General features: G+C 36.2%; 3 protein-coding genes across 3 annotated transcripts; 1 reads left to right on the forward strand and 2 right to left on the reverse strand.

Annotated features, from left to right (window-relative positions):
- Nucleotides 1-10301: 10301 nt before the first annotated feature.
- On the reverse strand, nt 10302-11649 carry LOC137722831 (calmodulin-binding protein 25). The gene has a single exon (XM_068461934.2). It carries the CDS (start codon nt 11275-11277, stop codon nt 10495-10497), a length of 783 nt encoding a protein of 260 aa, XP_068318035.1. The 5' UTR covers nt 11278-11649; the 3' UTR covers nt 10302-10494.
- Nucleotides 11650-15681: 4032 nt separating this feature from the next.
- On the forward strand, nt 15682-16080 carry LOC137722143 (uncharacterized). The gene has a single exon (XM_068461118.1). The coding sequence runs from the start codon at nt 15682-15684 to the stop codon at nt 16078-16080; it is 399 nt and encodes a 132-aa protein (XP_068317219.1).
- Nucleotides 16081-16919: 839 nt separating this feature from the next.
- Nucleotides 16920-20762, reverse strand: LOC137722704 (rhodanese-like domain protein). Its single transcript, XM_068461771.2, has 9 exons — nt 20368-20762; nt 20040-20201; nt 19663-19768; nt 19241-19436; nt 18962-19043; nt 18786-18868; nt 18426-18558; nt 18144-18309; nt 16920-17999 (listed from the first exon to the last, which is right to left on the reverse strand). The coding sequence occupies exons 1-9, from the start codon at nt 20539-20541 to the stop codon at nt 17194-17196; spliced, it is 1908 nt and encodes a 635-aa protein (XP_068317872.1). The 5' UTR covers nt 20542-20762; the 3' UTR covers nt 16920-17193.
- Between the last annotated feature and the right edge of the window lie 244 nt (nt 20763-21006).

Raw genomic sequence — 21006 nt, forward strand, 5'->3', positions numbered from 1 at the left:
CCATGTATTATTTGGATTCATATCGACTTTCTTAGTTTCACATAAGTAAGCATACCATATCTTAGGTATTTATTATCCTCAACCACAACGGGAGGTCAAGTGATTATGAACGAAATTCAAGTTCGTATTCCACACGGCACATTCTAAGTTTGATTTCTGGTACTGGTGAATCACACGATGGTGGCCAAAGGGAGGTTGAAATGTTTCTGTGAGTCTTTCTAGTGCCCGAAAAAGTGGACTGATATTGCAAAGTCACCAGTTGATCTGTTTGAAAAAAAATATTTACCATCCTTACATTCATGCAAATGGAACGTGAAATCCATCCAACTAAATGAAGACAAAGGATAACACTCTAAAAATGCTATCATACACTCCTTGTTGTACAAATTTCTTCATATTATCACTAAACCAAAAGCTAATTGGTGATTGATTTGAGTTAAGCCCATGCAACTTAATCCATAAACATCTAACTTAATTCACAGTGGTGGAAAGGTATTGTGTCATTGCATGACGACGTAGGTTCAAATCCCGTTAGTAGCTAATTTAGCATATAACTTACTAATGCTATCACTTGACTCAAAAAAGAAAAATTTACAAACATGGGCACCGTGTAATTATGGTGAAGAGTAGGGGCCTTTAGGACCCATCATTCACACATTTGGGAAGGGATCCTCTTCTTAATCCACAAAATTAAGGAATTTGTGCCGTTCAAATTTAATCCAACGGTTAAAATTATTATAACTTTTAAAGTGAGCCCATATTTATAACAGTTGGATCAAACTTTAATAGTACGAATTTCCGAATTTGATGAATTAAGAGGAATGAATCTGGAGATCATCAACTTCCCACACATTTATGGTGGAGTTGGGGAGAGTTATGGCGAATTTAAGGTTGGGAAGAGGGGGGTTGAGGTGTAGCCACTCATATAGCACCACGTGTATTGCAGTTGGGGAACGGTAACGAGATGAGAGAAGAACCATGAAACAAAATCACGTCCTCTCACCTGAACTACACTCCTTTAATTATTCTTTTTTTTTTTTTTTTTAAGATTTTGGTGCGTGCAACAATAAATAATTCAAATTGGGTCCCTTCTTTTACTTCAATTTTGCTACTGCCTACCATCCAACCAATTCTTTATTTGACATTTAAAGATAGCTATTTACAGGAAAAAAAAAAACAATGTCAAGGAAAAATGTAGTTCAGAGACATCTCTCATTCTGGTCACTGTTCTAAAAGTTTCTGTCTAACGTCGGTTAGATCTCGTCTAGTATTGCTAGGTGACTGACTACTATTATGATTTTAACTTTCTATTTAAAAAATAAGCAAGGGCGTATAAACATGCTTAGACGCTTACTTAGTCCACCTAGATAGGGAGCTTTATATATAGAGACCAAAACTTTCACTATTATTAAAGAACTCCACTAGTTTTGAAATATGTCAAGGAGATACAAAAACATAAAAACAACTAAAACCCAGCCCAAAAAATGGAAACAATGTTTTAAAATATTACTCATACCCTAAGACCTTAGAATTATTAATAGAATCCAACCCTACAACAAAATTAATATGTGTCATAAGTTTAACCCATCATCAAGTATTTCTATAGAATCAGTTTTGAAACTATATGCACAATCAGTTTGTATCATTTATTACTAGAATCAGTTCAACCCATCATCGTCCATTTTTGCAGAATCAATTCAATCAGTTCTCGACCATTTTTGCAGAATAAGTTCAACCCGTCCTCGAACATTTTTGGAGAATCAGTTCAACCCGTGTTCGATCATCTTTGCATAACCAGTTCAACCTGCATTCGACCATATTTGCATAATCATTTCAACCCGTTCTCGACCATTTTTTGCAGAATCAGTTCAACCCGTGTTCGATCGTTTTTGCTAAACCAGTTTAACCCGCATTTGACCATATTTGCATAATCAGTTCAACTTGTCCTTGACCATTTTTGCATAATCATTTTAACCCGTCCTATACCATTTCTACACAATCAGTTCAACCCATCTTCGACCATTCTTGTAGCATCAATTCAACCCGTATTTGATCATTTTTGTATAATCAGTTCAACCCGTACTCGACCATATTTGCAAAATCAGTTCAACCTATTCTTGACCATTTTTGCAGCATCAGTTCAACCTATATTCGATCATTTTTGTAGAATCAGTTCACCTGTCCTAGATCATTTTTGCAGCATCAATTCAACCTTTATTCAACCATTTTTGCAGAATCAGTTCGACCTGTATTCGAACATATTTGCAGAATCAGTTTAACTCATCATCAACCATCTTTGTAAAATCATTTCAATCCGTCATCGACTATTTTTGCAGAATCAATTTCAAATAACAACCTAGTAAAAATTATTTAGTTAACACAGCTGCACTAGTCTAGGTAAATAATAAACAAAGAGAGATCCTTAAATCCTGCTGACCCGATGACGAAATCTGATTTCTATTCCAAGCCAAAATACTGCTACCACCACCATACTGTGTCATTAGATTTTTAGCTTTCTTCACCCTCCATAATACTTTATGCAGTTGAATGGTATTATGCATGACATTGAGAAATAATAATAATATTCAATAATTTAATAGAAAAGAAGATTTGTGACTGGTTTTGTTATTTAAGTCTCCATGCTTTTCTTATACGAACTAAACTACTAAGGTTACAACAAACTACATACAAATCATCAGTTCAACCTCTCCTCGACCTTTGTGTAGAATAAGTGTGTATTGTTTTAGTAATCAGTTTGTATATTTTCAACAAAACTACATATGTGCTATCAATCTAACCCATTCTTGATCAATATTGCAAAATTAATTTCGAAAACATGTAGAATCAATTTTTCATAGAAATCCATTGTTCTCCTGGAAGCATGAAGTCCATCGTACCCAAGATGAGAGGGGAAAATGAGTTCTTGATTGAACATTGCCTGGTCTAAAGCTTGCCTCTTTCCTAACTCAGATTCACATATTCATCCGGAAGAACACTCAAAACATGTTTCGTTTTTTAATACTAGACGACAGGGGCATACATTTGATGCAAAAGATCAAACTAGTTTGGAATTGTGATGCAGTTGTAGACTTCTGAAACTAACTTGGACTGTTCAGATGGATGCAAGTAAGAGAAAAACGAAAATAATAAGAGGACGAAATGACATTTTTCCCCACATTCACAACATTCAAATTGGGTTATTAAATTATGAACATGTTATAGGTGGCTACAGATTAATGAGCTTTGAGTTGTCTCATAGATTGAATAAAAGAGAGGTTAATTTGTTGACTTAGACATCGGATTGGGGATTTCAAGAAGCCTTTTTTTTTTTACTCTTAATTAACAATTTAATATATTGTAAGATATAATAAAATAAAAATAAAATAAGAAACGGGTTGATATACATTTGAGCAAAAATGGCAAATTTTGTATACAGATAAGAAAACTAGGAGCATGGAATTTTGGGAACCCTAGAAGTTACATTTCAGAGAATTCCTTACTTCCATTGCAGGCTCAGTGGAGATCTCAGCCAACCAAATATGGTGAAGGAGGTAGAAGTGTGAAAAGAGAAAGAGAGAGAGAACGGAACACAATGTGAAAAACCTTTACCACTCTAAAAGGAATCTTCATAACTTAAACTCCAGCAAAAAAGAAGTCAATGATGTCATCTTCCACATGTATTAATTTTGTCTCTCCTTGAAATGTTTTAAAAGTGTTGTCTTAATATAAAATTAAGTATTAAAAGTATACTCTATGTGTAATTTTTCCCTGTTAGATATTTATATGAACATTCATTATATGTTTGCTCTTCATGTTTTTAATATGCTCTAAAATTTTAAAATTGGCCTAATCAGATAAATAGTCATCGCGGTGATAAGGTAATCAGAAGATAGTCTTCATGGTAAAAAAAAAAAAAAAAAAAAAAAAAAAATTAACCCTTGTGGTGTCGTCCTTTAACAAATTTAGTCCAAAAATAATTTTTTTCATTAAATATTCATTAAATACAAAAATAAAAATGTACTTTAACATGTGCACACCTTCTTCTTCCTATTGTATTTTGCATTATAGAGCAACAACTCAAGAAAACCGTACATAAAAACAGACAACTATTCGCACACGCTCGTTCATCCAAATCTCTACCACGCGCATTTTTCAACACCAAGTCACCTTCTAGTAAGAAGCAAAATCAACACGTTTGCACAAACAAATTAAGCAAAAATGGTTCAAAACTATGTAAGGAGAATGTATTGATAAATTAGTTTATTACCTTGGAAGAAGACTTCTAGTTAGCCAATGAAACTCTGTAAACAACTCCAAAAAGCACCTTCACCCCAACTTTTTCCCCAAAACAAAATATCCTGCAAACCCGATCATTTTAGGAAGATCAAATGTTTTGAATTAAATTTGCAAATCAAATGATGTGATTGTTGATGATTGAATTATTACTCAAGCGCTGATTAACATGTTTATTTTCTATTGTTGATATATCATTTAATTTGTAAATTTAATTTAAATTTTTTATCTTTTTACCATTATCAAACCCACAAATATCAACACAAAACCCACTTCAGGATTTCAATCAAAATCCACAATTTAAACAAAAATACGGCATGCGCTAAGAACCGGAACATCACCAGGGGCCATGAGCGTCAAGCCATCAGATTTGGGGACTAGTGTTTCTGTATGTGATGTCGCCGCATTCCATCACCGTGCACGGCAGCCCCAATCCACATCCAGAAACTAGTCGTGGAGGGCGTGAACACCAACGGCGTTTTGGAATTTGAGATTGTGAATCTCAATGAACTAGGTTGCTGGCATTCAAAGGTGAGTTTGGTTTTGAGTTTTCTGCCGAGAAATGGGGAGGTGCCTTTTGATTGGTGAGGACGGAGCTTGGCCGCGCCGATGAAGGAATCCATGTGCTTGCTGATATACAAGATGCAAAATACAACATCCTGAAATGGAAGAAAGTGAAATTAGAGAGAGGGAAGAGGAAGGTGTACAGGTCAAATTACATTTTTATCCTGTATTTAACTAATATTTAACGAAAAAATCAGTTTTGAACTAAATTTATTAAAGTTGTACATCACGAGCAAAAATGATGTTACATTTTAGGAGGAGAATTCGAACTGGGACGTTTTTTCATATTGGAAAATGAATTTTAAAAGACTAAATATTTGTCGAAAGATAAATTCAAATTCAGATGCATGACGATACAACACATTAATTATAATAGAGTTAGTCAATTACGGTACAAAAGTTGGGCAACTTAAAAAATTGAAGTTCAGAATCTATTCCATGAGAAAAGGTCTACAAAATTCAAATTCCCCCATTTTGCAAAAAGTATTACGTAAACAAAAGTATGGGACAAGCTTGTAAACTTGGTTTACCCAAAAGGATAAAATGCCCCATCTCTATAAATTTTATCTCCAAAATATTTTCTTTAAGTGCATGTATTCATAAAGTCTAGGATGATGTCTTAACTTTTCTTAATTTGTAAGATTTTTTTTTTTTTTTTTTTTTGTGTGTGTGTGGAAGTTTTGGCATTTTTTGTTATTTTGGATCCGTTTCACATTACCATTTGGTTTGCAGTTACTTATTTTTCACTACATTGACTCCTGTCGATTTAAATTTCAAAGATAACAATTGTTCAAGCAAAAACAAACGAACAAACAATTTTTGTTTTCCACTTGACTATAAGATAAATGTAAATGATATTGTAGTTAACAAAAAATCTTTTGACAAAAGAAATTAAAATTTTATTTTACTTAGTTATTATTTTATAATTCAATCATGTTGGATCCATGAACCTACTCTTATAAATTTCATGAAGGGCATGAGTTAAAATTACACCAAGAAAATCTTATCATCATACACGGACAGTCTGGTAACGATGACATTTTTTTTTTCAAAACATTTATACATCAAATTGAATAATATAATTTTTACAATATAGGTTCGATTCCTGGTGCTGGTGAATCATGTACTCGATGATGGCAGAGGAGGTTGAAATGCTATTTCGACCTACAAAATAGTAGATTGTTGTAGCGAAATTACCAGTTAATCCATTCTTTAAAATAATGGAATATTTACAAAACTTTGCTTGCGAAATAAGTACGATAGAGAAGCAAAATATTAATGATTGTGAATCAGCATGGCCTCACAACATAAATTAGCACTCAACATCTATAAATGCATTAACTTTCCAATAAATAATAAGAATTAATCATAAATTTGAGCGTAGCCGAATTAGTTGGAGTAGCAGATGACGTATTCACCTATATTTAAGTCTTACCCTTTTCCTCTCTAACCATGCCTTGTAATTTTGAATAAATAAAAGAGAAATACTAAGGAGACTCTTTCAAAGTAAGACTTTCCATGGACTCCGGGTCACCTCATATTTTTAGCATAATATATTACAATGTATTGTACCAGAAACATGAGATGACGAAAAGTTCATAGAAAGTCTCACTTCTGAAAACGTATATTGCAACTATTTCATGAATAGAGTATAAAAGCCTAAAGCCCAAACTATGTTATAGTTGGTTGTTGTCACTTGTCATTCAATTGCATCGGATAACTTTTTTCTGGGATGGACTGGTCAGCTAAACCTCTTTGAGAACAACTGCCTGTCCGAGGACAATGGTTTCCGGGATGGACTTGCAACAATATGCCTGATGCGTTTGCATTATATCTGAACCATGATATAAAGCCCATCATAGAGCTTTGAAATCTCCGGTTCCAACTACGTTGCTCCACTCCACAGATAGTTATGGCATATACCGAAGGAAAAAAGGTCGGAAGCTGGCAGAAAACAAAAGGGCTCTGTGAATCGTACGACTCATCGATCCCGCTAGAAAACGCAAAACAACTACTCTCGCCCTCAGTTTTTGCATGCACACTTACACGAAAGATTACAGAACCGATTTTTAACACGCAAGTAAGTTTTGAAAAACCATCAAGGTAGTAAAATTCATGTTTGGTATATGAGGGAGACATCTTACAGCGCCTGGCTTCAAGGAATAGTCATAGCCAACTGTAGAACAATCGTGACAGATAGTGACCTGGACAACTGGAGAAACTTCATCAACCACATAATATTTCGGTGGCTCATATCATCTTTTGATCAACCAACTCAAACTTAGAAAAAATGAAGTATTTGAAATGTCTTTGTTGGACAAACGAAGAATATAGTCTGACTGATGCCATATTATATTGGAAAAACAAAAAACTGAAATTTTTGTCAAGGAATGAACAGAGAAACCTATGGAAGTTGGATTCATCTGATGGTAGGAACTGCTTCTAGAGTCCTTCAGAATTCCGATCTCCTCGAGTCCTTTGTGAAGCATTTCAACCTGCAGGAGAGAGTGATCGGGATAAGGTTCTCATTGAGTCATTGACTCTCAGAGGATGCAGAAAATGGTTAAATTCTCAAAGTGAAATTGACAGACGAGAAACAACTCGGGGACAAAGAACCATACTGAAAAGTTGTGTATTTCTCGAATGTTAGCACCAGGTTCGCAAAGCTCCACAGATGTCTTGTTTGTTTGCAGAATAAGATCGTAGAGCTCTTCCTGAAATACAGACCAGACCTCGCATCGATGAGCTTCATGGATCACTAAGATGCTCCAATGCAATTACATAATAAAAATCTAAAGAAAAAAATATAATATTGAAGAGTTAAAATAAGATGTTAGCACTCAAGCTCCTGCACGACACTTTGTCAAAATATAGACACACGGCGTTCAAATGAAACAAGATTTGTAACAGCATTAACAGATTTAATAAAATGATCTGGCAAAAACAAGGCAGATAAATCGTTCTTTCAGCTTTTGAAAAATGCTGTAAAGGTGAAGAAACATTCAATCATCCTTACTTGAGCTGACGAGAAGCTGCCATAGGATGGCCAGGTGCGAGTAAGATCACTGACATAACCACGAATCTCGCAACCAACATCCTCCAAGACAAGAGCCCCATCTTTTATCTGCAAATAATGTACATAAACCTTTGTAAGCAGAAATGGTAGACTTGATAATTAGCTCACTTTCTGATCATTCCGATCATAATGTATTACACTGGCATTGGACCCGCCACAAACCACAGGATTGAATGTGGTAACGGAGAAAGAAATTCGTAAATCCTTACAGAAATTTGAAAACAGAATGTCTAACAAAAAATAGCATCAAAAACCAATTCCTGCCATTCCACTACACATTTTCAAGTGTAAAAGAGCGTATGTAAAGGGAAGAAGCCAACTTTAACCTTATTCGGAGATATTTGTGAACTTGTTCGAAAGCTACGACACGATGTTACGAATAGTACTTTTAAACACCGATTCTAACTGTAATACCCCAACACTGTTCATATATAGGATTGTGCAATGATATAAGATACTGTAGGAGATATTGGCTGATGAAATGAATAGCAACACAACAGATCCAAGTAACAGACGCAGACTCTTTCATTAACTTGAGCTCCGCCATTGGTCAACTTTATCAACCGTAACTCATGGGTGACAACCGAAGCATCTTTCACTTTTCCAGAGAGCTGGTTTTCTGAAACGGATCCAGTTCCGTATATGTTGGTGCAGCCTTCTGCAAATTGCGGAACAATTGGGACGATCCCCTCATAAAATCTGGCAGGATCTGCAGTCAGTAAAAGATAAGGCAACGTATATATAATGATACCATGCATGATGAAGGAATTCCAGTAGCTGCACTAACTCCCGCAACTATCCCTTGAAAAAATCCTCGTAATCCTGCCGTAATCTGCTCATTGGATATGCTGTATCTGCCTTGAATACTTTCCAGTGCTGCACTAGCTCCCGCAACTTCGCCATGCACAAGTCCTAGTGCTTCAGAATTCAGAATCTCTCTGCCTAGGGTTTAAGACTTTCAGAGAAGCTTGGGGTTTTAGAGAAGGGGTGCGATATCTATAATCCTCATTTTACTTCTCACATACCTTTTTAATATTTGGCCGTCAGATTGGATGAATTAAAAAAAGATTAACGAACAGACATTATCAAGAGGTGTGAGAGAAGTAAAATAAGGTGTGTGAATAACACACCCCTTTACAGAAAACATGAAATTACTAAATACCGCTGTTTTTTAGGGATTCATCTTTCCCTACCATTTGGGCCTTATTTGTTCTATGGACCATTTCGGCTTTTTGATTGAGGTTTTCAAAGAAAGAACTACAAATTTCATTTTTAATTTAAAAATATAATAACCAATATAGAAATATATTATTACATTTATGTCAGAGATTTCGATAAAAAATTAAAAACCACAAAGGTTTTAGTCAAAGAACACTAGTAGTTAAAACCGCATCCAAAATGTCTCTTTTTTTTTTTTTTGGTTTGTACGCCCTCTTTTTGTTTTTATCTATTAATTCTTCTTTGACTCTTTTAATATAATACAATAAATAAATAAAAATGAACGGAGAAAAAAGAGTACAAAAATGATTTCTCTTTTAATAAAGATGAAAATAAAATATGTCACTCCGTGAAAAAATATAATTGTGCACTTTAATTTTTTTATATTTATAAAAAAAAACAACTCTTTATAAAATTTAGTCTTCAATAAAAGGAAAAAAAAAAGAAAAAAGAAAAAATAATTATAAAAAAAGACAACGAAACTTACCAGAAGGATTGACTTTAGGGTCTAAGTAGGGACAACAATATACGCAATGAGAGAGAAAAGATGCTTTGCTTCTGTTTAATAGAAGATATTTAAGGCACAATCTTATCTTAATTGCCCAAAGTGCACTTTTCTTTTATTTTTGGTTATACTTAATGCACAAAGCGCATAGTTAGTGACTCTAATTGGATTAATTAAAGACCTAATATGTCATTAGTTATCTTTTGGGGTCAAGTCTAGCTCAACTTTGCATTTCTTTATTTTTCCTTGACTTGCTCAGCTCGTCATTAAAGTCACATTGCTCGACTCCACGCTAAAGTCACATTCATTCCTCGAGTTTGAGGTCTCTTTCAAAAATGAGAAGAGAAGACAAATACAATAAGAAACTGAGTTTAGTACATTTTAATATTAAGAAAATAAATACCAATATACCAATAATCAGTTGGTTCATTGATCGAACTTGGAAAATGGCATGTTTGATGTACTAAATCACGCAACACATCTGGCATACACACATTATATACCACATCAAATCTAACCTCTCTAACATTTTATTGTCGCACATTTAGAGATTTACAAATAAATGGCAAAAGAGTGTAAACCGATGCAAAATTTAAAATGAATAAAACTTTAATTCATTAAGCTGAACTAATGAAGGGTCAATACTCAATAAACCATAATTCCATTGCTAATCAAAAGAAATTATAATAAGGGAACAAAACAAAACACTAACAATCAAAATTAATTAAAAAAAACATATTAATATTAAGTCGTATAAACAGAAATACATCATCAAACACATCATCATCATCCACGTGTCACATGATGGTTCGTCAAAGTCAAACGGAACTCTCCTCACTCACATGACCTTCCAGCCCGACTCCAAAGTGGGAAAGCACGAGAACGAGTCAAAACCTAATCCCCCTGACGCAACGCCACCGCCAGGAGCGACGTCGACGCCACCCGTCGCCCCGAATGACACTGGGCCGGACCCGGTCAACGTCGTGTTGGGCCCAGGCCCAGTAGCTATCCTAGTCGAAATGGGGCCCGCCAACTGCGGCTCTTGATTGGGCTGATCCAAAAGATACGCAGACGTATCGAGGGTCGGCATGCAGAGGCCGACACCACCGGCCAACAGGCTACCGGGTCTCTGTGGCTCCGGCTTCACAACCGACGGCATAGTGACTTGTCCGTTACCGAATCTTACGCCGGTCACCTGTTGCACCATCTGTCGGAAGTTGCTCGGGTCCGCCGTGATGAAAGTCGTCAGGGACCGTTTCGACGCGCGAGACTTGCGCTTCGAAACCTTACCGCTACCATTCGCCACCGCAATCGCGTTTCTCTGCTGGCGTTTAAGCGGAGCGGCAGCCGAATCCAAATCGTCCGAGCCGGAGAGTCCCGAAACGGTGGGGGTGGGGGTCGTTTCGGGTGTTTGAACGATGGTGTTGAGAAAAGGCATGAAAAAATCGGCGGAGGAAGATTCAAGCGGCTCCGGGTTGTTTCCGGAGAGGGACTTCTGGAGCGCCATGGTGAGGGTTTTGGTGTCGCGGGAAAAGGCGTCAGAGATCCAGGAGTCGGCGAAGGTGTTGGGCCTGAAAGCCCACGGCTCCATCATGCTCGCCACGTTCTCTGACGACGCCATTAAGCAGCTCAATCAACTAAAAATTCCAAATTAAACTGAAAATTTGAATTTGAGCAACTGGGTTTTTGTGTAATCAATCGAATTTCAGATCATTCTTTTTCGTTTTGAGAAATCGGAATTGAGGAAATGGGGTTTCTGTACGGGATGAAAGGGAATGAAAGTGAAGCGTACTGTGAGGATTGACTGAATGGAAAGACTTGGGGGTTCTTATCGTTGATTAGTAAGCAGAGAGAGAGAGAGAGAGAGAGAGAGAGAGAGAGAGAGTGAATGAAGGTGGTGGTCGTTTGAGAGGAGTAGCGAGGAAGAAGACGATGTGCATAAATAAGGCGGTGTGGGGAGAATTAAGAGGATGACGAAAACGCGTTGATCGCGGGGACACGCGTCGTCTTTTCCGTACGCATTTTTATATATCTAAGTAAGCTGCTGTTGCTGACTATAATTGAATAATAATTATGACTTCATTTCAAATTTGCTCCCTCAACTTTAGTGATATTGTCATTTTCGTTCTTTTACTTTTAAAAATTTATGAAACGATAATATTGGTTTTAGTTACAAAACCTGACAAACACTAGTGGTAGGCATATTTCAATTGGTTGTTTTTTGTTCAAGAAAATCGCTATGTTAACTTTATTGGAAACAAAACCTTTCTCAATAACACCAAATAAACATAGATTCTACGGAATATAAAGAAATTAGATAAAAGAAGAATGTTGTATGTTGTGTTTGTTGGTAGAAGAAAATAACTATGCTTTTTAGGTTGATACTTGATAATGAGTTTGTGAACTAATGTAACACCGAAATAGTGTATTGATGTTTGAATCATATTATTTGTTCTTGTTTAATGATAGTATTAGACTAGTTTTAGTTTCAACGACCATTAAAAGTAGTAGTTCCAAACCAAATCGACCAATTAAGTTGGTTATTAATGTTAGTTAGTCTTTAGCATAAATGTCAATTACAAACTGAAGTGGTTGAGTTAATATACATATTCGATCAAGAACCAACGGTGGTTGAAGACGAATTTCAGAACCGTATTTCATACGACACATCTTAGTTTGATTCCTGCCACTGTAAATCACTCGATGGTTGCAAGAGAAGACTGAAATGCCTTTGTGAGTCTTTCCAGCTCCAAAATAAATTGCCGTTACAAAGCCACCAGCTGATCTTTTTCTTTTTTTTATTTTAAAAAAGAAAACTTAATCAAGTAGTTGAGCTATCAAAAATTTCCTCAAAAGATAGTAAAAGCAACAGTCATTACCATATCGTTGTTGGCAGACGAAAACATTTACGATCAATTTGAGAGGAAAGAAAGTTGAACGACCAAAGTGGAAAGGGGCAAATAGAAAAAACCCTAATCATTAAATAAACTTAGGCAAACCGTAGCAGCTAATAACTCAACCATGGTTGTGGGTTGACTGGTCAGAAGTAAAGGTGGCGACTTCCCATTGGCTGCCAAATTTGAAGCGGTATGATAGTGAGAGAGAGAGAGAGAGAGAGAGAGAGAGAGAGAGTAAAGAATCTCTCTATCTAGATAGAGTGACGGTGCAGCCGCGTCATGCTGACGGACTTAACGCGTAAGCTCGCTTACCGATTTTTTTAAAATTTTTATTTTTCGATTTTATTTTTCAAAAATTATGATCCCTTTACTTTACTGTCAGTAGTAATTGACCGACACTGACTTTGACTTTCCATATAAATCCAAACATATATGCTTTTTCGTCAGTCTATTTTTTGGTAAAAGGAAACACAAAAAGCACGAAGAAATTAAATTTGAGAAAATTAATGGAAAAAGTTTGAAAATTTTGAGTTTTAATGATAATAAAAAAATAAATGGTAAAGTGAATAGTACGAGGATTAATTTTTAGTGTAAAAATGTGATTTTTCGTTAAAATGAACAGTATCGAGAGTTTGTTGTTAAAGTTCCCATCAAATTTTACTGAAAGAAAAAAAATTAGAGAATCAATAGTGAAACTATCTGTTAAAAACTTGTAAAGTAAGGGTTCGTTTGATAAAAATTTTAAAATGATTAAAAGTTATATTAGAGAAAGTGTATTTGGGTGCTAAAAGTATTTGAAATGTGTTCTTTGTAAAAAATATCAGTTATGTGTTTTGTTTTATAATTCACTTTGTATCCTTTATTAAAAAATTAATTCTAAAAAGCTATTTCAGTCATTTTATGATCACGGTCAAATATGCTCTAAGATTGTCCGCTCATGCATTTAAGTCTGAGTTTTCTCATCTTCGATAGGTCCGTATCGGAATGGAACAAATACATTAAATAAACAAAAGACTATCTCCTTACGCATGCTTCAACATCTTTTTTTGTTTGTTTATTTAGTCCAATGCCACAAATATACCAGTCTTGTTGACCATAAAAACGAGGGTTCAGAAATTACATTTTTAAAAAATTATAATTCAAGGTAGTCAAATTAAAATTTTAAAATTTTTTAAAAACGATAGATTTAATAGGATTTAATAGGATTTAAGAGGATTAAAGACTCTTATAAAACTCATATGGATTTTAAAGAATTTGAATAGATTGTGGTGGATTGTGGTGGAAGGATGTGAAATCCTACAAAATCCACAACTTATTGAAATACTTCAAAATCTTAATTTTTTTAATACACTTAGATTTGGATGGATTTTAAAATCCTTTAAAATCTTTTAGGGGGTGTAGTCAATTTGAGAGAATTTTAAAAGACTTTGAAATCCTAGTGTAGTCAATTAAAATATTTTAAAGGATTTTAAAATCCATCTAAATTCAAGTGTATTAAAAAAAATTAAGATTTTGGAGGATTTCAATAAGTTGTGGATTTTGTGGGATTTGAGAGCCAAAAGTATATATAACCAAGACTAAAAAGAATCTAACCTCACCCCCTAGGATTTCAAATCCTTCCACCACAATCCATTCAAATTCTTTAAAAATCCATATGAATTTTGTAAGAGTTTTTAATCCTCTTAAATCTTATCAAATCTATCACTTTTAAAATCCTTTAAAATCTTAGTTTGACTACACCTAGATTTGAATTGATTCTAAAATCTTTTAATTGACTACACCTAAATTTGAATGAATACTAAAATCCTTTAAAATATTTTAATTAACTACACTAGGATTTTAAGGTCTTTTAAAATCCTCTTAAATATGAATTTGACTACACCCCCAAAGCATTTGGAGGAACATTTTAGCTTTTACATTTTTTTTTTTTAACTTTCAAGGTCAAATTGAATAAATTTAAAAAAAAAATAACGGAGAACAAGAGGTGTGAGAGCTTGAAAAAAATATATGTTTAGAATTTTTTTATACAATTATATATTTACATTAAAATAGTAGACGAATAAAATATTTACGTATTTATCATTCATGATATTCGAACTTAAAATTTTTTTATTTAAAAATGAAAAAAAATATATTAAACATTTAAACTATAATATTAAGTGACTATCATTTATGCTGTTAAAATAGTAGTATTATACTATTATTGATGGGTCTGCTGGTTTTTGGGTTCTATTGTAATTTTCATGTTACTTTAGACCATCTCCAATGGTTGGGCTAAAAGCCAAATTTTTTAGCCCGGAAAATTTAGCTTTTAGCCCAGAAACAACTTTTCTGCTCCAACCGTTCTGGCCTAAAATTTTAGCCCGGGATTATTAAAGAATGAACTTATGCTATTTTTTTTGTTAAATTAATTTAAAAAAAAAAAATATGTAGACTATCGTAAATTAATTTTATAAACATTTTAATCTAAAAAAATTTAAATTCCGATAAATATTGAAAAATCACTAAATTTCACACAAAGCAAGCCGTCAACTTTTACCAATCTTTCAACCCTGGGCTAACTTTCAATTCACCAACCTTTCAACACCAAATTTTCAATTCACCAACCGTTGAACACCACACTTTCAACTTTCACCAACTATATAAACACCAAACTTTCAACTTTCACCAACTATATAAACATCAAACTTTCAACCAACCATTCACCACCAAACTTTCAGAAATCATCCTCTATATAAACATATGTCCAATATTTGTTGATCACACAACCTTTCAACCTTCAATCATCCTCTATATTCACCCATATTTCAACTTTCAAAGAGTTTTTGTTTCCTAAAAATCCTCAATATCTCATCAATGGGTGATAGAAGAAGGCGTAGTATGGCAATGCAGATGGCACAATACCAAACAAGGATGGAGATTGAGGATGCTGAATTGTTCAATGCTGAAGTTGAACTATTCAACTCGTTTATGCAATCTGAGCACAATGGCGAATCTAGCCATCGTGGTTCTGTCACGGGGTATTCATATGTGCAGCGTGATAGAGAAGAGTGTCATGATCGAATGATGAAAGATTATTTCATCGAACGTCCGAGATTTCCTGCTCATGATTTCGGCGGCGGTTTCGGATGAAGAGAGAGCTTTTTGAAAGCATCTTGAATGCAGTTGTCAACCACTACTTTGAACGGAGGGTAGATGCCACAGGCCGACAAGGTCTATCACCTCATCAGAAGCTCACATCTGCTTTTCGCATGCTAGCTAATGGATGCTCTGCAGACTCAACTGACGAGTATTGCCGCCTTGCAGAAAGTACTGCTATTGAGAACCTGAAACGCTTCTGTAAGGCAATTGAAGGCATATATGGAGCCACATACCTCCGCAACCCAAATCGTGCAGACTTGAAGAGGCTTCTACGCAAGGCAGAAAAAAAGAGGCTTCCCTGGCATGATAGGAAGTCTCGATTGTATGCATTGGGAGTGGAAGAATTGTCCTACTGGTTGGGCTGGCCAATTCAAGGGCCGTCATGACAAGCCAACCATCGTGCTCGAGGCTGTGGCGTCTTACGACACATGGGCCGTTAGATTTAAATTATTTTAACCGTTAGATTTAAATTTGGGCCGTTAGATCTTTTTTTTACCGTTAGATTTGATTATATTTGATCTCAGCCGTTGGACTCAATGTATTTTAAAATAACATATTTTAAAAAATCAAATTTGAATTTGGACCGTTAGATCAACCAACGGTCCTTGAAACACATCCGTTGGATTGCAAAAATAGCCGTTGGACTTCAGCTGGGTGGCCGACAACCCGCTGACAGCGGGGCCCACCCTGTCGGGCACGGTCTGCAAGCGCTCCGCGTGGGGCGCGTACACGAGTGAGCGGGCCGAGACTGGCCTTTGGGCCAGCGAGTCCAGTCGCGCGGGGGGGGGGGTGAAATCTGGGGGGAATTTGGCCCAACTTTAACATTTGGCATTTAGCCCAATGTTTTAGCATGGGTTGGAGATGGTTTGGGGGGGGAAATTTGGCATTTAGCCCATTATTGGAGATGGTCTTAAGAGCAAAATTGAAAGTTTGGAGTTATGTGGATAAATTTTGTTTGTGAGTCTAAATTATAAAATTGATGTGTTCAAACAAAATTTATCGTAATTTGACAAACAATATGGTCTATAGTATATACTAAATTTATCTAAACTACCAGAATGGTGGAGGCTTTAAACCCGAAACGCAACTAGAACTAAAGAGAGTTCAATTCTATCAAAGTTCTCAGCTACTATTTGTGGTTATAGTCTTGACGGTCATTGTTCTCTAATAGTATGTGTTAATATATGTCGTATTATTCTACTTCATTTGATTTAGGGTAGTGGAGTAAACGAAATTTAATTTTCATACATCCCTTTTTTCTTCTTACACACCCTTTATTAATTTATGCTCTTTGATCTTCTTTAATTCAGTCGACGGCCGCAAATCTCAGCCGAATCTTTACGCTGAAAAACAAGTACAAGCCCAACGAAAATCTCAGCAGTAGATCGGATTCGGTGAACAGTGTTTTGAAGAACAACTGTTCTATGCAAGTAACAATTCAAAGCGTTTGTCGCTGTGATCTCTGGACGCTAAAGATCATTTGCCTTGCACCGGTGGGTTTAGAGAAACCGGCGAAGAAAGTCCTTAATCCAATCGATGTAAGGAGGACGAGTGGGAATGATATGACCCGAGTCGTGTTCAATGATTAGAGAACAACCATCATCAAATAAGGAAGCAAGATCTCTGCTTGCTTGGTTTGCAATCTGCCTGTCTTTGCCATGCTCACTGCCAAATATGTGAAGCGACGGGCATTTCAACATCGGAACTCTCTCTTGCTCCTCCTCGGACTGCATTAGTTTCGTAAGCCCGAACCCGGAGCACAGAATCACAAACCTAACCTCCATTCCGCCGGCGGTTAATGATCTCCTTCGTGTTTGTTGGGCACAGACTAAAGCAGCTGCCATGGCCGCTCCCTGAGAAAATCCCAACAGTCCGTCAAAGGGGCCCTCCTCAGCATACACTGTTTTTATATATGCTAATGATTCATCAAACCCGGCTGTTTGCTGCTGGTACTGAAGAGGATCAAATGGACTCTCTTCCATTTTCCATTCCCCCCCTTCATTCTTTTCTATGAAATCAGGTGCTACAAACCATGCAAATTTTTTCTTGCAATGCTCCAAGGGCGGTGGTGGACGAATTTGTTGTAGTAGTGATGAAGTTGGTGAATTACAATTGTGAAGTGACTCTGCGAAGGTTGAGGATTGGTATATGAATGGCAATTCGTGAGGTGCATCCACAAACACGAGCTCAGCAATGTTTTTGAGTTTCTTCGCTAGTGATGCCGTTCTTCCCTTAAAACTCGAGGCATTCTGACGAAACCCATGTAGGCATAAGATTCTTAGTTTTCTTGGAGGAGAGTCAACATCTGTGGCACAACAGTTATTACAATATTAGGAACAAAACAATGAAAATGGTGAATATATAAATATCAACCTGTACTTCAACTTTTCAGAATCCAAGTGCAAATGCAAGATTTATGCTCAACATAGATTAAGATTACAAACCTTACCCTGTCTCCAAGGCAGCTGAGGCGAGGGCTTAGCATCGGAAGAGACAGTTTCAGTCTCAATTTGTTGTGGAGTTGAACTTAATCTTCCATTTTCAGTGGAAGAAATCAACCGAACACCCTTGTGATGATTCTGGCAAAGCTCACATACATATACAGAGCCCTTCCTCTGCCGAGATTAATTCAAAAGTTCAGGAACAAGGATTCAAGGTACATGAATCTAGAGAAGTACTACAATAACTCAGGTAGACAGTTGCACACAAAGGATTAAGTTACAAAGCATACCTGGCAAGTCTCACAAACTAAGACAAGCATTCTACAATAACTGCAACGGAGGCGTGAAGAATAATCATCAAACGACAAGCCACAGAGAAGGCAGGTACCCAGAATATTTGCATCTGAACTCCCAACGGAAATCCTACAGTCACAATGAAAATAAGTATTCAAACCTTTTTCATTTCCATATCACCCAAAGTTCCGTTCACATTTTCAATAAGATATATATATTACAAAAGAAAATGATCAATACTGGCAAGCCAAACACAAATAGGGAAAGTCGTGCCTCCAATTGGCAATCCAACTCGAACAATAAAATGGAATACAAAAAATGACAACGAGAGGCATTCTTTGCCTAAAGAATCATACCGATGATCGAAAACAAAGTTCTTTCCTTTGAAAAAACCACCATCTGGAAATTGTTCCAAGTAACGCTGTATTCCACCATATAACTGCATACAAATTCAGATAGCAAGAGAGGATGTCATGAACATCATCAAGTATGAATTTTACTCTATGAAAAAGACTTCTATACAAGAGCATACCTGAAATACGTTCTCAAATCCAGCACCTTTTGACCTAATATAGGCCGATGCCATTTCACACCTGATTCCTCCAGTACAATACCTGTAACAAACCAATAATGAAGTGAGCAGCGATGTAACACCGACTGATTATGCAACAAGAATAGGTAACTAAATCCCTTGGAACTGTTTCTCTGAGAAACTAATAGCATAAAGTAATCTGCAAGATATTATCAAGACAAGTTATATCAAATATAAGAAAAGATATGACACCAAAAACCAGAAAGAATAAGCACTTACATGAGGACAGATTTCCCTTGCAATTGATCAGAGTTATCATCTATCCACGACGGTAGATCACTGTACTGCCTAATGCCTGGATCCAAAGTTGCCACATTGGGTGTGTTAAATTTCCCAATTCTGGTCTCATATAAGTTCCTTGCATCCAACAGTACAAGTTCTCTGTTGTTATCTATACTCTCCTTGTCAAATTGTCCTGGAAAAATATACACAAAATTATTTGATACCCTTATACCTGCAAACTCTCAACTTTTCGTCAAAAGTAAAGTATCCAATAACAGATAACTTTGAAAAATGTGCACCGTGGTTCATGGAATTTTGTCTAAATGAGTGAAACTGACTTATACAAATACTATTTGCAAATGATTGAATCACAAGTCATAGTAAGGAATGAAGAACTTCAGGCGGTGGGAGTAACTAACCAGCTCTTTCTAGAACTGAATGAAACTCAACCGCGGAGAGATGCTTTCCAGCATCCGAAATGTCTGGTGATTTTAGCAGAGGATTAGAGCTAAGGGTAACCAATTCCTGGGTCCAAAATAAAATTAAGTAAATACCTAAACCATATATAAAAATTAGTAACAAGCACAGTGCTCAACTATAACTGAAAATCTCAGTACCTCTGCACCAACTAGACCTAATTATCTGCCAATAACTAGAAGAATTTAACCCTTTCGATTATCCAAATCTCTCTAATTACCCAAATATACAATAACACACACTCGAAATTAAATCCAATAAATCAAAACAAAAATCATCGAAATCAGTCATTCGAGAAACTTTAATGGCAAGCAATCACCTTGACAATGCGAACCGAGAGAGAAGTGAACCCACATTCTTCAGCAACCTTGTCATTCAATGGGCGGCCACAAGCCGCAAGCTTGAAGTCAGTTCCATGGAACAAACTATTCGACTCAACCGTGGCAATGTGCTTCCTCAACGCAGATAACTTCCCGCCAACCTAAAAACCATTCCCAAACCATCAACCACAAAAAACCCAGAACGAAAATTCTACAGAAAACAAAACCCATTTCTCTGATTCGATGCATATGAAATTATTTTTGAATTGGGGGCAATCGTGAAAATTCCAAATCAGAAAAACGAAGAAAGTGAGAGACTTTACTTACGGTGACGTTGACGCCGTGAGGAGAGAGACGGACACGGCCGAGGAGAGAGAGGGAGCTGCAGTTGGAGTTGTAGAAGGCTAAGAGGTCGTCGAAGACTGGGATTTGGGCGTACTTGTAATATAGAAGAACCCCATATTCGTCTTCTTCCCCTTCTATTTCCTTCTTGTGTTCCATTGTTGAAAGCTTCGGCAGCTCTCAGCTTGAAGTTGCAGGGTTTTATTGACATGAAGGAGCAGACCGCAATAATTTGGGCTGGGCTGGGTCGAGGCCCTGCCGGTCTGACTAATTGAACCCATAGAGCTCTGTCCTCGAGCGGTAGCAAATTTTGTTTTGGATGAATCGGGTCGGACCCCATTCGAGGGGCAAGCTCTTCTAATGATGACTGCTCCATTCACAAGGCTCGAACTTAAGACCTTGCTTAAAAGGAACAAGCTCCTTACTACTTAAACTACCAAGCATTGGTAGCGGTAGTAAATTTCAAAACCAAACTCTTCTGACAAAAAAAAAAAAAATTTAAAACCAAACCAAACCTTTTTTTTTTCATTCTTCTCCGATTTGGTTTTGCTCAGTTCACCACCATATTAATCAAACCAAACCAAAAATAGTGTAGTGTTAATTTTTACAAAATTTAACGGTATG

The sequence above is a fragment of the Pyrus communis genome, chromosome 4, assembly GCF_041283825.1.
Source record: "Pyrus communis isolate YQ-2024b chromosome 4, ASM4128382v1, whole genome shotgun sequence".
Taxonomy (NCBI): domain Eukaryota; kingdom Viridiplantae; phylum Streptophyta; class Magnoliopsida; order Rosales; family Rosaceae; genus Pyrus; species Pyrus communis.